This window comes from Desarmillaria tabescens (genome assembly GCF_030435595.1).
Source record: "Desarmillaria tabescens strain CCBAS 213 chromosome Unknown EV420scaffold_114, whole genome shotgun sequence".
Taxonomy (NCBI): Eukaryota; Fungi; Basidiomycota; class Agaricomycetes; order Agaricales; family Physalacriaceae; genus Desarmillaria; species Desarmillaria tabescens.
The window spans coordinates 45,185-62,962 of NW_026848413.1; the positions used below are offsets into that span (position 1 = coordinate 45,185).

The 17,778-nt window shown below is 46.6% G+C and overlaps 1 protein-coding gene across 1 annotated transcript; it reads left to right on the forward strand.

Moving 5' to 3' along the window:
* EV420DRAFT_1487188 (uncharacterized protein) lies at window positions 1-1,387 on the forward strand (the record flags this gene model as incomplete). The annotated part of the gene is made up of 8 exons (XM_060470493.1): window positions 1-104; window positions 209-252; window positions 310-362; window positions 425-562; window positions 676-703; window positions 946-1,048; window positions 1,089-1,123; window positions 1,212-1,387. The coding sequence occupies 8 exons, from the start codon at window positions 1-3 to the stop codon at window positions 1,385-1,387; spliced, it is 681 nt and encodes a 226-aa protein (XP_060322557.1).
* Window positions 1,388-17,778: the final 16,391 nt, after the last annotated feature.

The window sequence follows — 17,778 nt, forward strand, 5'->3', positions numbered from 1 at the left end:
ATGTTGGCTGGCGTCTCGTCGTCGTCGAGTTCGATTCCTTTACTTTTTCTTATCCTTTGCTTCTATTGCCACAACCGTCAGCCTCGCCCTCGATCTGGACGATTGTGAGCTCGTTTGGACGCGTAAGGATTAGGGGAAGATCAATATGGTATGTGTTTCGTATCCGTACCCTTCCGAAGGTTAACTAAAAAGATTAATCTATTTCTAGGTCCATCTGGACGTGTTTTAATGGTAGGGTATACATGGGTAGAGGTGCGTGCGTTAGCTCTTGATTCCCCGCTTTTTCTGGTTTGTTTGTTCACCTTCCAGAGTCCACCACCTATACTCCAGACTCGCTTTCGACTGCTCAGCGCCAGTGCTCAGTAACCTAACGGCACGTTGCCTTTCCCCGATCTTTTGCCCCTCACTCACGCCGTCTTTTTAGATGGGGAACAAACGTGTCCGCAAGACATCCATAAGGCAGAACAACACACGATATGCTGACCAAGCTCAGCACCTGGCGTCGGCCGCGAAGATTTACTTTCGGCGATGGATTCCTTTTTGTGAGGTTGAGGAAGGGTCGGTGAGAGTATAGAGGACGCGTTGGATGACACTAGTGCGTACTCTTCCTTCTCGCATCTTTTTTTTTAATCGCTGAGTCAACCGACTAGTAGCATCGATAGGTTTACTCGACAGATGATGAGCTCGTTGAAGTACCACCGTGGTACGCATCTTTACCCTCTACATTTCTTGCATGGCTGACTCGTGCATGGCCAGGTTTCTGTTAAGCATGCCGTAGCATTTCTGGGTTGCTATAGTAAGGTCTCCTCAATTGCATGTTGATTTAATGCTCAGTGACCTTAAGAATAACAATAAGACTATGTATACGGTCAAATGAATGTACCGAGTAGGTGTTTGCTCAATGTTTTTACTTATATTCTGACTAATTGATGGTCTTTCGGGTAGTGAAAAATAAAGGCAGTATTCATTATTACCGCGAGAGTGAGCATGAGGTAGAATACTTAAGAGCAACGGACGCAACGCTGCAATGCACGCAGCGTATGGAAAGGTACGTCACCTTGATAGTAACACTTTGCAATGTACCACAGGCGGGGAGGAGCGGTGGAGGACGCGTTAGGAGCCGGTGCGTGCCAGAGGAGTCGGCGCGGAGATGGATTAGTCTATGGGCGACGGCGTGTGCTGAGGGAGGGTCGTATCTATTATTAGCACAGATGGATGGGATGGGGAGGCGTTGACAGGCGGCTGCGTGGAGAGGCCGGGTGCGAGTGGACGGAGATGGTCTGCGGACATCGGATGCGAGGTTGAGCAGTCGCCCGGTGGGAGACAACATGTCTGCCAATTAGTACAGACGTTGGAATGCATGCAATGGGGTTCCAGCTTGAAATAACGCCAGAAGGGTTCATCAAAACGATCGCAGGTGGTCGTGATCGCGCGACGTGACATGGGAAAATATGTCATGAACTTCGACTCCAACCCGACTCCAACCTCGTGTCGATTTTTGAATATCGGGATCGCACATTCCATGACCTATCGAGAGCTATCTTTTCCATCATGGACTTCTTTTACTTGCCCACGGTAAGGCTCATCTATTCTGGCTGATCCCTCCTCATCCATGTCTCTGATAAGAACATTCCGTGTAGGTACAATCGAATGACTCGTGGAAGCAAAGCCAATACGACTGGCACACGAATAGTGCTATCTAGTACGAACTCGCTTGTCAAATGCATGTTGAAAACCGGGTAATAATTACGCTCACAGCTCATTATTGTTACGTCACCTAACAGTTTGAACAGTCAAAGATCGCTACACCCCTGGATCTTGTTGAGAAGGCGAAGGAAAGAAACCTAGCATTTTATTTAACACTGAACAGTGGATACAGATAACTGCCTCTCGATCCTGACCCGACAACACAAGATTTAATAATCCACAACAGACGCCACTCGCCCTTTTCAATCTTGCGCACATTCAGAGCCTATCAGCAACGCCACCTACCACAGACATCTGACCCGTCATATCTCCCGTTCAACAGATGTCGATAACACCCCGTGAACGCAGGAATATTAATCAGCCGTGGCGTTCGTGGATTCCTTGTGACCTGATATCAATGGGTACTTTAGGCGACTCGTCCTTCGGTGATGTCGATATTACCGGTCATCAGTTCTTCTCTTACCTGACGTACTGATTTTATCCATCAGAAACGGCAACAAGCATTGATTTTACCTTCCATCGAGGTCTCATGACGCAACAATCTCCATAGCCATCCAATAGCATGAGCTGCAATCCGTCTTCTAAACCGAACACGTAAAGGATGAGCGAAGAATAAAAGCCCTGAGCCCAATACTTACGGCTATTTCCCCAATGCTAAGCTACATCGACGCCGCAGTACCTCTCTTCCTTTCTTATGCCCTTTACCTAGCAATCTACCGTCTACTCTTCCACCCTCTCAAGTCATTTCCAGGTCCGCGACTAGCAGCTCTTACGGGCTGGTACCAGACATATTACGAGGTTTTCTGCGACGGTCAATTTGTCCAGAAACTCGAAGAACTACACAAATCATATGGTACATCTGCTCGACCCTCCAATAGCCTAAATTTACTGACCCAACTCAGGACCCGTCATCCGCATAAATCCTCATGAAGTGAGCTTCTCGCATGCATCACCACACCCTTTTGTCTTAACCATATCTCTTAAGCTCCACTTCAGCAACCCACAAGCATACTTCTCCATCTACTCCTCTCAAGTAAAATTCATCAAAGACCCCAATTTCTACTTTTGCTTCGCTCAAGACGAGTCCTCATTCGGGTTTACTGACCATGCCGTAGCAAAAAAACGACGAGACCTGCTCCTGCCTTTCTTTTCTCGTCGATCGATCCTCCAAATGGAGGGCATCATCCAATCAAAGGTATGCCGTCACCGCCCTCCGATTCCCCCATACGAGCTAACTCACAATCCCTGCAGGTCGACACCCTCCTTCTCCGCCTTCACGAGGATTACAAAGACAAACCTGTGAACCTCTACGCTGCCTTCAAATCCCTGACCATGGACATCATCACCGCCTTCTCCTACTCTCATTCGTTCGACGCTCTGCTCTCCCCAGACTTCTCTCACCCCATCCTTCTCAGCCTCGAACGTGCCATGCCTATGATGACCACCGTACGCCACTTTCCCATCCTCCAACTACTCTACCGTCTTCCCGAGTACCTCACTCGCTATCTTAACCCTGATACCGTCGGTTTCGTTCACCTTCGGAATGCGCTGTCTACACAGATCGATGGGATATTAGAAAATCCTTCATCTCTTGACGGAATGCATGAGACCATTTATCACAGCCTCCTTTCACCCGAGAAATTCAAGTCTGGCGAGATACCATCGAAGAAGTCCTTATCAGATGAGGCACGTCGGATCATTGTGAAATTCTCTACTCGCATTCACGAATAGTTATTATAGGCTCAGAACCTACTCTTCGGCGGAACGGACACAACAGGAAACGCAATGACAATCGGCTTCTTCCACATCATGCAAAACCCAGGGATCCACTCCAAATTGATGACAGAATTACTCGACGCTTGGCCTAACCTCGAGTCGCCCACATCATATGAAGTTTTAGAGAAATTGCCCTACCTGGTTAGTTAATTTCCCACATCGCAACCCCCATACGAGATCGACTCACACCACCCAAATAGACAGCAGTCATCAAAGAATCCCTACGCATCAGCAACGGCGTCCCAGTCGCAAAGCCACGCGTCGTCGATACTCCCACCATAATCGACGGTGTCCTCGTTCCAGCCGGAGTGAGCTTCCCTCAACCCCAAGTCCCTACTTATATCTAATAATTTCCCAACAGACCTCCGTTGGCATCGGCAGCACGTTCGTTCTCATGAACGAGGAAATCTTTCCCGACCCGCATTACTTCAACCCAGAACGGTGGCTCCAGCCTGGAGCGTCCCTCGACAAATACCTGATATCGTTCTCAAAGGGTCCTCGGGCTTGTCTTGGTGTCAAGTGAGTTGCCCCTCCATAGTACTTGATTTGTCTAACAGGAACCCAAGTTTGGCGTGGTGCGAGCTGTACATCCTCTTTGCGAATCTACTCCGGAAATTTAATCTGAAGAATCACGAGACGAAGTGTGTAACGCGCCTATTCCTTGCTATTCGTCATTCCTAACTGTTTGTTGCTTTCAAGCCACGTCAACTTTCGATATCACTTCTTACCGGCATTCCGTGATAAACATTTACATGCTATCGTCACCGAGCGGGAATGACTGTTGAGGGTTTCTTATTAGTGCTACCACTGACTATCGACTCGAATGCAGAGCCTGTTATTCCGTGATGAGCAGCCGATAAGACTATATGACTATTTATCACGGGGCACAATAGATGATGGTTAAGCCTTTCAGTATGTGCTGATGGACTGATCGTCGCCATCACAAATATATCATATTTTTCTTGAGCTGCTTTACAAGGTCCTGAATTCTCGTCGTTCTGAAGTTGGCGTATTCGTTCAAGTTTATTTTACTTCCCTTATGCATATACTGTTTAGCAGAAGAGCATTAAGTGTAACGGTGTAAGCCAACTTCCTCTTGTATCTCTCAGTGATACATTGTCGCTGTAACCTAAATGGTGCTGAACATGTCCTATGAACGCGATAATACAACAATGTCATGGAATTGTATAAGTGTAATATCTACATGTATTGCAACCTTCAGTCGTAGCTATGTACCAGGTCGTTGTTAATCTTTACGCTTAGCACCCAGCCGGAACGGTAGCATCGTCCACATAGTTCGCCGCAAACATTCCCAAACCACGGCTCGCGAACGCGTTCCAGAGAATGCACGCATTGGCTCCATTGTACCGATTCACATCAGCTTGGATCCACGCAGCTCGGGCTTGCACGACTACAAGCATTTAGTCAGTTAATATTAGAACATGTGAGATCATGCGCTTACAGGTAGGGTTGCAAGGCTGGAGTTGTAATGCATCGATGAAGAGGTGGAGGTAAACTATATTTCCCTCATTCCCAGTAGCATCATCCATGGCTGTTGCGGACCATCCGTGGGCTTGGACCAGGGCAGCATATACATTGTGCAGCATGTTAGCCCACACCTCGCCGATATCTGAGGACCAGTGAATGATTGTCTAATACCGTAATTATCACACTTACCGTGAACCTCATTTAGCCGAGTAAGGGAAGAATATCGGAGCGGGTTCACGTTGGGATCCGTGGAGTATGGGAAGTTGCGCCCACCGCCAGGTCTGTTTATTACCCACACCGCAAAAACAAAGTCTCTGGTATTGGCGCTCGTTTGTTCAGTCCAACTGTGGGAGATATGTTAGACTTCTGGTAACAGTGAGAAGAGAAGAGTTGACATACTCTGCCATGGCATCCGACCATCCTGAAAACCAGGTAAGGAACCAACGGTATTAAAGAGATTCGTAAATACACACCTTCACCTAACCCCCCAGATTCGAGTGTCTGCAAGCACCTAGCCGTGCCACCCCCAGTCAAGCGATTAGAAATCCCATGAGTAACCTCATGGACGATTAGATCGTTCTGCAAGTCTCCATCACGGTTGGGAATAGTAAGGTCCCAAATATACATGCGGCAAGTGCCTGGCTGACCACTAAAAACCTTGATATCAGCTTATGACATTCCGCGAGTTCTATGAACAGCCTTACTCAGGAAGGGTAACAAAATTCGCATTGTCCAGCCCACCAGCGTCTTGTACAGACATCTGCACACGATCTCCACTCAGTCCCCCGTTACCGAAATTGTTCTGCTGGAAATTGAAAGCAGCCTCGGTGAACCCGTACCTGTACGCAAAGTCGTGGACTTTGTTGACGATGTAGAAGGCGTTGGTACGAGCAGCGTCAACGTTTCCACCGATGAGCGGCCCTACAGCTGTATTATATGGGTAATCGAATGTGTTTGCCGACGACTGCCTAGTTGTGGTAAGCAACAGTCCCTTGAAGGCAATGACGTTGTTTCCCCTGTGAAATATTGAAGAGCTATCCTATGAGAGAGTATAGTATGCTTACGCGGTTTCTCCATTTTGCACCCAACCTTGAGGAGAAGAGTCTAGGTCTTCCGGGTCGACGAGAGCTTCCTCGCCGTCCACTACAGATGCTCTGGTTATAGGTACAACAGTGTACTATCGCTGATTCAGAAAGGCGTCAGGGTGAGGAGAAATTCAAGATTACCGTAGCCTGGGCAGAAAAATCGGTGACTCCAATTATATCTCCTGAATGAGCGTCGACAAATGCTTCATAGGCTGTGTTGGCGTCGGCGTTCAGGACCTGGACTACATGGGTGAGGGCCACCGATCCGTCTTGGAGGGCTAGATATTCGAGGGAGTTGATCCCGCTGTATGTACCGGCGAGCGCGTCCTCGACTTTGCTGATGATTGAGTCTAGCTCTATGGAAGGCTGGGAAGAAGCAATGTTCGCTGTATGGTATCTTTAATACGAAGGAAAGTCATAGGTGCAAGTCATTGCTTACATGTATCCACAAATGACGACCCAAACGAAACCGCGTTTCCGTTCTTGAAAGCGACGTTTGCAACGGCGTTGGCAAACGGAACGCCATCCTTGATAAGAGATATTAACGACATTATCAGAGCAGTCAGGTAAAAAGACGTACGTGATACTGCTTTGCATAGGCGTAGCTCATATCGTTCTCAGCGGAGTGGCCAGAGCTGTATGTGATAGTAGACGAGTCGACGCCGAGCTCCGATGCAATGAAGGAGACAATAGATGTCTTCAGGTCACCGCTACTAAAAGACGAGATCGCTTTCCCTTCTTCGTAAGTCTACAAAGAAAGATATAAGAAGACAGGCAGGAGAACGCCATTTATTTATTACCTTGAAGGTCGACTCTGGATGGTAGGTATCAACCGTCAAGTCGCGTCCGATAGTCCTTCGTTGATGGGTAGAGTGCTTCGAAGACATTGGCCAAGGTGAAGCATGCGAGACCCTGGCGAGGAGGATCGCAAGGAGCACAGAAGAGAAGAATTCTTTTCCAAAGGCGCGCATTGTCAGCTGAAAGACGAGGGTAGTCCTTGTGAGTAGAATACAAAATCTTGAGATGGTTTATATAGAGAAAACCATTCCTCATGTGAAGCGTTCGATCCGTCGAGGAGCACGGAGTTCTATAGTGTCCTAATACAACGGAAGACGAGTAATAAGAAGAAATGGAGCAAGAGCGACTCGGGCGGCGTCTGCAAGAATACCGTGAGCTGTTATTCTGATGGCTCCAGGAACATTGACGCTGTCGACGGATTCCATCCATCCATGACGATCTCATGGTCCGAAGATACGCCGACCAAACTTATACAGAAACGTTGGTTATCAACCCAGCCAAAACGAAGCTTCATGTAGCAGCGGCGGACTATCAGATTAAGGAAAAACCGTGAGGTCCATTCACAGGCTTGTAGATGAAAAACCACAGGATGTTTCAAAAAGAGCAAAAGAATTATAAAGTGAAAACGAGGTACCAGGATCCGGGTCTTTCTTGCGTTTGTACACGCATAAGAACTTTCACCGACCGGAAAATTCGAACCTGAAGGACAAACAGGAAGTAGACCTTCTACCAATTCAATACCAAGGTACTCCCAGCTCGAAGTCTTCAGACTAGGTACAGTAGAAGGGCTAATGAATACGATGAGATGCGAGTACAAATCGGCAGAGAGTGAAAACCGTACTTTTTCATGTTGGTTTCGTTAGTTCTCCGCTACCGTTAACACCCGCTTCAAACCGCTGCGATATCTCTATATAATTGGGCACGTTCGCATGAAGAATGTCAGTGAGAAATATATCCCATAGTAAGGTATATGTCTCATCGTAAATACTTCCGTCTCTCAGGCTTTAGGCGTCGGATGGAATCCGGTACTATACCTGAACCAACGATTGGTATTTAGTCACTAGCCAAGGAGATGGGAGCTGACTAACAGGAGGCATTGTACATCCGAATCTCATCGGACTATTGATCTTCCAGAACATGTACGAAGCTCGTCGAGCCGCCTGTGTTTGTTTAGGAGAAGGCGATGGCGTGTCCCAGATGTTCAAAATGGACACTGGAAACGCGTAGTCCTGTGTGCACAATCGGACCATACAGTACCACCTCGGAATCATGAGCCCTAACAACGAGAAAAGGTAAGGTACGGCCTATACACCAGTTCCAAGGAGAAACGTACCATACATACATAAAACAAGCGCACCCGCTACACCAATGCCCTTCTACATTATTGTGGGACTTCGCGTTATTATTGTCTGCCAAGACACCAAGATAGAAAAAGACTACTCTGCCGTCACTATTCGCTTAACCTCGACGTCTTCCACACGCCCGGTTTCACCACTCCTCTCGGGAGAGCTCTTGCATCATTTTCACAGCCGAGAGTTGTGATGACGATGATAGAGCAAAAAGACGTTTGGGTTGCGGAATACGATTTTCTCCTTCATTGTATACGGCGCGTCCGGATCCTTGCTAGAGACTTCCCTGGGTATGTGAGCGCTTCCATCAATATGATATCTCTGAATCAAAGGGATCGACAAACTGGCCTAAACTCAAAATGATTTGCAACTCCCGCTCAGTCTCAGTCCCTCCGATAAACGCTGTCGAATGCGGCTACTCAAGCATTTCGCATTCCATACAACAATCTCCCAGTTAAGTATGCCTATCCATCAATACAATCGCCGTGAAACAGCCAGGTTACGAGACGCCAAAGTATGAAGCGAATAATACTCAGCAGAAAGGTATTAGACTGTCCTTTCCCAAGCTTCGATGGCGATATACATCCATGATTTCATCAGGACGGACCACATAGAGGGAAAGGAATCATCAACGAGGAATATAGTGCCGTTCATTCAACTTACCGGCTACACACTGCCCCGTGGCATTCGTTCTTTACATAGTGCAATCCTGAAGAGCTACATGTCATCCTCCGCAGGCCTCATAAAAATTGCGCTTTCTGCGTCTACGACGATCACCCCGCATCTGTGACATATCTCCTTGCAAGCGTTATCTAGACAGCCTTTCTCGCTATCATGGAAGGCATTGCTACCGCCAGTCGGTACCAGGACTAAGATTGGTGGGAGGATCGATTCTCAGGAATAACATCTGATACAGAGAGTTAAACAATAAAATCAGCTGTCGAAAAAAATATAAGACTATGGAAAGTTGCAACTTACCTCGACTTCGGCTGAAACACTGCAGAATTTGCGCCCACTTTGTCTGACACGAGGTAACACCATCCTCCTTCGGTACCACATATGTCCATCCTTTCTCTCTTGGCTGTGATACCTGATTTTCCTGCACTATGTGTCGGGATACTGTTTTGCTGCAACAACAAGATGCCGTAGTGGGTCTGCAGACTCCTCTACTATGATGCCGTATTCACTGGGAGCAGGAAATCAAGCCGACGACTTGTTTCATGAGTGCTGGTAAGAAAAAAAATGGTTTAAGAGCCAGAAAACGCCGAAAATGACGGAGGAGCGTTGATTACCTTTTGCCAAGACCGAAAGTCAGCAAACAGTCCTGATTTGGAACTCAACACTTTACGGATCGTGACGGTGGCGTGGGATCATCTGGCCGGATCAGCTTTTTTCTATCACCCACCAGTCAACAATCCGATTGTCCCCCGTAGCCTGGACGCCATGCTAACACCCATTGAGACGAAGCTGCAAGCGCGATAGCGCCGACAGCTTACTATCATCTTCCCTCGTAAATGTCAGAGCAGCACGAAGCAGTAAAGCAAGTAGACTGTTCCCAAATAATGTGCTAATGCGGCGATAGTGATAATGGTACGAAGGCAAGACGATATACTACCACCATCAATGTGCGTAGCTCGCAAGAGCTTTTGTATTTCTGTTCTGATACCCTGTCACCTTCTCCTGATCGAACCGCAAAACGTTTTACAGGCTCTGTAATCTTTCGGAAAAAAAGGAACAGTATGCGATTTGGGTACCACAGCTGGCTGGTGACTATTTTGGGGTGGTCAAAATGCGTGCAAAATGCATCAAAATGGTATAAAGTTTTGGCACCGGATTTTGCCACATGAAAATCAATAAATTTAACTAAGCAATATACAACTAAATTATATAATCTTGCTAGTGTTTAATCCCCAGGGAATATAATCATTTCACAGTAGCTAGAATGAAAGCAATGTTATAAATTTACTCGCACTTCGAAAACCTATTGTTTTGCCATCTGGCAAAATGCAGGATTTGATACGCATTTCGGCTGATCCGGAATGCCTTATATAGACTGGAGGGCAGCAAAAGGCTGAATTTTGTCAGAAGTCTATATAAGGCATTCCGGATCAGCCAAAATGTGGATCACATCCTGCATTTTGCCAGATGGCAAAACAATAGGTTTTCGAAGTGCGAGTAAATTTATAACATTGCTTTCATTCTAGCTACTGTGAAATGATTATATTCCCTGGGGATTAAACACTAGCAAGATTATATAATTTAGTTGTATATTGCTTAGTTAAATTTATTGATTTTCATGTGGCAAAATCCGGTGCCAAAACTTTATACCATTTTGATGCATTTTGCACGCATTTTGACCACCCCAAAATAGTCACCAGCCAGCTGTGTACACAAATGCTCCCGTCAGCTTTCCATCTCCTTTATCTCCTTTTTCCAGTGACTGAATGACGTTTGGTGCAGGTATGCTACCGGGTACTTCTAACGCCTGAAGCTAAACTTGAGAGATGGAAAAATTTACTATATGACTAACAACTTTCTACGGAATATCTTTCCCATCACCATTCTTCATGTGAACGCGGGTATCATAAAGAGAATACATCCGTCGAAAACGGATGTTACCATCAGTGGAGAACTGATGAAGTTCAATATGAAAAAAGTACGGCTTTCACTCCCTGCCGACACGTATACTTGTATCTCATTGAGTTCACTAGCTCTTCTGATGCTCCTGGTGCGAGGATCGCAAACCAGACGTACCTTGGTCCTTGTGACGTCATTGCATCGTTCGATGGTCTACTTGCTGTTTGACGATCGAATTCTGACACGCCGGTGGGCGAGACTTCTAATGCATGTACGAATACAAACAAAGGATCCGGATTCTGGTACCCATTGTTTCCACTTACTATTTTATATTATCTTGAAGTGTCTCATCGTCTTTTCTCTAAGAGTCTATCCCTGGTCCTCACGGCTCTTCCCCAATCTAATAACCAGCTATGGCTGCATGCAGCTTTGCTTTCTGATAAGTGGGTAAGTCGTTTCCTTAACAGGTTTCCGCTACATCTTCGGATAAGTGATCATCATGAATTCGATGATCTATGTCGACAGCATCAATGTTCCTAGAGCCATCAAAATGAGGACTCCCGGTGTTTCTGCTGACACCACCCGAGTTTCTCCGACTGCATTTCTCCTGACTATTAGACTTCCGCCGCATTATTACTATTCTTACTTGGTGTAAAGCCCCGTGTTCCTCGACGGAGTCACCAAATCACCGTATACCTTATACCCTTTTGCGCAGGAGAGAATGACTACCTCTATGTAAACCACTTCAGGATCTTGCATACGACTCACAACGAGTATCCTCGTCTTGCTTAACTGACCATGCACATCTTTGGAAAAGAGCTATTCTCCTCTGTTCTTCTTGCGGTCTTCCTCGCCAAGGCCACATATGCTACACCGTGGCCGTCCTCTTCCAGATACTCTACCCACCATCGTAGGACCGTTGGACGTGACGTGACGATCGATACCTACCATCCCAAGTCGACCTTCAAGGTCATCGCCAAAACCTGAGCCATGCGATCTTGGTCAGACCGATACCATCGCCTGCGATCAAGTCGCCCTGACCTGATCTGGGCAATCTTTACGGATCTTGGCCGCCAACCACAGGTGTCCCAGACCTTTGACCCCCATATCGTCTGTTCTGGGTACGATCAGAGTGTGATCAGGGCACTTCTGTGGTGTTCTATGCGTTCTGCTACGGTCTCGATCGGTATTGCGAGGCTTACTCGCTCGAGTAAGAAAGGCCGGATCCGATAGGAACTGACAGCTCACGGACGGGTAGACATATTGCCGCACACCCTCAGGTTCTCTTGCAGTTGACGTCGCCAATGTATTAGAAAGTAATTTATTAACACAGCGAAATTTTAGACAGTACACTGAGTTATGAGCAGAGAAAGACGAAAGCATCAGATAAGCATACAGGTAAGCAGCAAGCGGAGCGAGAGCGTTAAAGGGAGCAAACGAGTCATACAGCAGTCCATGCACCAGTGAGAGAAGCAAAGTCGGACAGAAACAGGGCCGAGTACCATAGTTGAAGCTAAGTAGAGTCGGAGATTAGCACAACGTCACTAGACTATACGAGCACAACTCACCTCTGAACCATCAAGGCATCGCGTTGGATTCGTTATCGCCAAGTTCTTCATCAGCAGCCGCAGCCACAGCCGCTCGTTCTTTGATGCGTGCTTCGCGGTTCCTCTTCATTATCGATTCGTCGTCGTCATCGTCAACTTCTTCTTGGTCCTCGTCAGTCTTGGGTTTCAAGATCTCGCTATAAAGAGACAATGTTGTAAACCAGAATTGACGAAGGAGTGGAGACGTACGTAGTGTAGAATTCAACAGTTTCTTGCGCCCATGTATCGCCATTTTCATTGATCGAATCCAGGAAAACTCTTGATAACTTGTGGTTATACTGTTCGAGGTTGAAGCCGTCACTCTGATCCCCCCATGTAGTGCAAGACGATAACGCGAATCGTGCCTAGCATAGCGAATGAGGATCATATTGATAACAGATCAAAAACGTACCTGTACAGCAGCATATACAATCATTTCCTCCGACGCGGTCTTGAGGTTCAGCTTTCCTTTGACAGTGCTGTGTAAGTCGGATGCGTCGTGTTCTGCATTCCCTAGAAAAATTGCACGGAATGACTAGAAAGGCTTTAGTACCAGTTACAAATTAAGTGAGGAGCTCAAACCCGAATGCAAGTATGGCCTCGAAAGAGACCCTTACGAGGATCGGAAGGATCGACAAGCCCTGAATCATACAGATACGACGGAAGGTATCGCGTTGTTATCTTGGTCTGCAGCTTAACCATCATCGCACTATTATCAAGGGTAGAGTCAGGGTCATTAAGCAATGAGAAGGAACAAAATCGATACTGAGGATCTTCATCAAACTGATCTAACCAACGCTGAGGGCATAGAAGGCGAGCCGTGTGGATGTGGTTGAATCCACGTTGGTATTTCTTGAGAGTTGGGAGCAGCGTCTCATCGGTAAGGTCCTTGGTTGAAAGACGCATGATGTTATCACTGATTTTTGTCGTATCATCCGAGCGACCACTACGGGCTCCTGCGTTTATCTATCAACAGTCAGCTAGTGTACTTTAGAGGAAAAGACAAATACCGCTGCAAAAATCTCAAAGACTGCCCTCAATGGATCGTCTGACCCCAGGTCCTCTAGTTGACTGACGTGCATCTCGAAACATGGGAAGAGGAATGTCGTGATGTGCATATAGGAGTGCATAAATCGGAAATTTCTACACGGTTGTCAGTAATTTATATCAATATATGCACTTGGTACTCACTCTGGCGTCTCAGGTTCCTTCATCTCACTGTCGCTATCGTCCTCAGCCTTTTCCTCCTCATCTTCGGCAAGCGATTCGAGAATCCCCTTAACCATAAATCCGTGGAGTACGATTCCCTGTACATTGGCCCAGGGATGGATAAATCGAGGAATGTTTCTTGACGCGAGCCGGTAGTACTTCTTGAGGGCGGAAAAATTCCTGTATTTTTCGTCAAAGCCAGAACAATGTAGAGAGGAAGGATGACTACTTCACTGATTTAGGAGGAGACAGACCACGAATTGTTGGTGACCTCTTCCTCTTGCCTAGCCTCAGCGAATCCGCATCTTGAATCTCCACATCCTGTTCATCCTCGCTGTCATTCTCGTCCTCATCCTCGGATACTTGTTGTTGGTGGTGGGCGTCAACAGGGTCCTCATCGTCAGAGGACACAACCTTGTGAGAACGGTTGGTCTTGTGCACAGGCTGCCGTGGTGGTGGTGTTGCTATCCTCGGCTGCTTGATAGGCTTTTTCGATTTTTTTTTGTTGGAAGATGTTGCAGGAGGTGGATGAGTTGTTGTCTTGGCCTTTTTTGCCTTCAGAGGTGCCGGGAGAGGAGCAGGCTTCATGGTTGACTTCGAAGGAGGATGAAGTAAAAGGCAAGAAGGACAAGCGTGACAGTATGTAACGCGTCGCGACGCGATTCTTGTAACACGTGATCTCCACCACCACCGCCATCACAGCGCCGACTCGCTCTCAGCTGTGGAGTCCAGTTACCTCTCGTGTTTCTCTCTCTTCCTGCATCTCTCCCTCTATTTCTCATTTTCACTGGGTAACACAACTTTTTATTTGTGGAAATTTAACTAAATCTGTTTTAGGCTATTATGGGAAGATGCTCTTTCTGCAACGCCTCCTTTCACAATGCTGTGGCCTGCAAAAACCATGAGCGAAGGTGCCCAAGGCGAAAGAATGTCCGTATTCGGTCTCGAAAGCATGTCACGTCCCCGTCCGATGTGGAGGAGAATCCAAACTCGGAGATGGTGCCAATTTCTGCTGGGACAAGACTGCAGGCAATTCGTGAGCGTCTTTCACCCAAGAGGCGTCGTATCGACCTTAGCAGAGACAACGCACCTGTATGTGATGCCTATGATGTTCATTGTACATCTCCCAGTCTAAATTTTGTTCTAGATACACGAAATTGATGCAACCATGAATGAAACAGCAAGGACCTTGCCGCATACTCCAACTGCAGGACCGTCTAGTTATGCCGCCATTCCAGACGAAGATGAGCAAGTTGCCAGCCCTCCTCCCATCCCTGTCATTTCAGAAGGCCGCCCGAAGCGAAATATCATCCTTCCAAAGCGCCTGCACGATCTATTACCATCTAAACCTACTGGATTTCGCCTATTTGCATCACTGGAGCAAAAACCACCTCTCCCACCTGCCATGCCTCAGCCGTCACCATCCAGGTCACCTTCTCCATCGGCCTCACCACCACCCGAACCCGTATATCTCGAGACAGCTCCAAATGAGATGGGTCTTTATCGGTGTTATAAGGAGTGGCCGACTGTTGACCCTACCATGGGAGGTGGTCTCGATGAGGTCTCTGATGCTTCAACATTCACTTCTCATGCCGACCGCCTCGCAAATGCACCTGAGAGCAGTACTGATCCATTTTATCCCTTCCCAAATGCGACTATCTTCCGCCTTTTTTCGTGGTTCTATCAGTCAACATCTAAATCATTGTCAGACGTCACCTCCCTTGTCCGAACCGTTCTACGGGCACCAGATTTTGATCCCGAGCATCTTACTGATAACTTTGATGCTGCGAAGGAGATCAAGGTGCTCGATACTATTGGCGAACAACAAAATTGTCTTCCATTTTCTTTATCTGATGGCTGGCATGAGACTTCGGTAACCATCAAGCTGCCTCAAACTGGTGTTGAACACATCTCTGAGGAGTCTGCTCCCGAGTTCGAAGTCACAGGCGTTTACCACCGGAACCTTTTGGATGTGATTGTATCCGCCTTCCAGAGCACCACTTTCCTTGACTTTCATCTGAAAGGTTTCAAGGAAATGTGGGATCCTGGAAACGATGACCAGCCGGAACGAGTATATGGGGAGGTATATAGTTCAGATATCTTTCTTGAAATGGAAGACGAAGTTCGCCTGACACCTGACCCAAACGGATTGGAAACTGTTATTGCGCCATGCATGCTGTACTCGGATTCAACGCATCTTACTAATTTCGGGACAGCCACACTCTGGCCCATCTACCTGTTGTTCGGCCTACTCTCCAAGTACGTGCGGGCTCGACCAACGTCAGGAGCATCACATCATATTGTGTACATGCCTACCGTTTGTTTTTACCTCGTCTTCTGCATTTAAAATACTAATTATATTGAATTATATCAATCAGATTCCGGATAAAATTCAAGATGCCTATCTGAAATACTTTGGACGGCGTGCATCCCCTGCAATCCTAACTTTTCTGAAACGGGAGCTCGTTCATGCTATCTGGGCAAAGCTTCTTTCACCAGAATTCATGGATGCGTATATAAATGGGGTTGTAATCTTCTGCGCTGATAATATTTACCGCCGTGTATACCCTCGCTTTTTTCTATACTCAGCTGACTACCCTGAAAAGTACGTTAGTATTAGTTTCTATTATTACATTCTAATTCATCCATTTTACAGAGTCCTACTCGCAAGTATTAAGTCAATGGCTGAATTTCTATGCCCGCGCTGCTTAGTAACCAAGGAAACAGCGTCGGAAATGGGTACCATCAATGACATGAAGCGCCGTGTAAAAAAAGCTAGAGTGGATACAACACAACGGCAAAGCTGGATTGAGAAAGTTCGCAGCTGGATTTATGAGGATGGCAATGTTGTTGATGGCAAGGCAGTGAGCGATGTACTGAACCGCCAGTCTCTATCACCAACACGAGTAAGTCAATAGTGGTCTCATCAGGATAATGCCATGCTAATGTTCTATTAGAATGCGTTCTCCTCAGTGTTTATTTCACTCTTCAACTTCTACCAGATGTTCGTCATTGATCCTCTGCATGAGATTGAACTCGGAACATGGAAGGCGCTCTAAGTTATTCATCTTCTACGGCTTTGTCAGTTTTACGGAGGCGATATTATACAGGAATTAAATAGAAGGTATGTCTCTTTAGATGTTTCTAGTCATATCACTGTCTTTAATTCTGCTTGTAGGTTCCGAATGATGCCTACATTTGGACGAGGAACTATACGAAGGTTCAAGAATAATGTATCCGACCTTAAAAACTTTGCCGCTCGTGATTTCGAAGATATTCTTCAGGTATATAGCTTATTATTCTAACATATCTCAGTGCTGACTCTGGATCTATCACTTGTAGTGCGCCATGCCATGCTTTGAAGGACTCTTTCCTCCGAAATTGGACAGGCTTGTCCTTGACTTGCTATTCTTGTTTGCTTGCTGGCATGCGAATGCTAAACTTCGGATGCATACTGAGTCATCACTCCGAGTGTTCGAACGTCTAACGTGGCTTTTCGGGTCCTTCATGAGAAAATTCAAGCGGGAGGTTGATGAAATTGATACACGTGAGATTCCAAAGGAACGTGAAGCTAGGGCACGGCGCGATATCAGTAACATGAAGAAGAAAGGGAACAGCACGTCAAAAGGTAAAATTTCAACAGCGAAATTACAGAAAAGATTTAATCTTTCAACGTATAAATATCATGCCATGGGTGATTATCCTGGAATGATTCGTGCATTTGGAACCACAGATTCATATAGTACTCAGCTGGTAAGCCTCCAAATTTTCTATGCCACGCTAAGCTCATTTTATTTCAGGGAGAGCTTGAGCATCGGCGAGTCAAGCGTTTCTATGGGCGGACCAACAAGAACAAGACCTTTGCGAAGCAGATATCACATCATGTTCAACGCCAAGAACGCCTCCGAGAAATGCAACGAAAAATCGATCTCAAGGACCAAAAACACCGAAGTCGCCCTATGCCTGCAAGGGATGGTTCTGAGGTGCTCCCGTACACAGATCCAAGTCACCACCACCATATATCACCATCTACAAGTTCAAAAATATATCTGGCTCCATGGCTTCATGAGAATGGCAGCGACATTGCGTGTAATGTGAGCTATCTAATCCTGGATCATCTAAACTCCCTGTAATAATGATCTGACATCACTTCTAGGGTTTTATTCGAAAGCTCAAGGACCATTTACTCTCTCGAATTCTCAA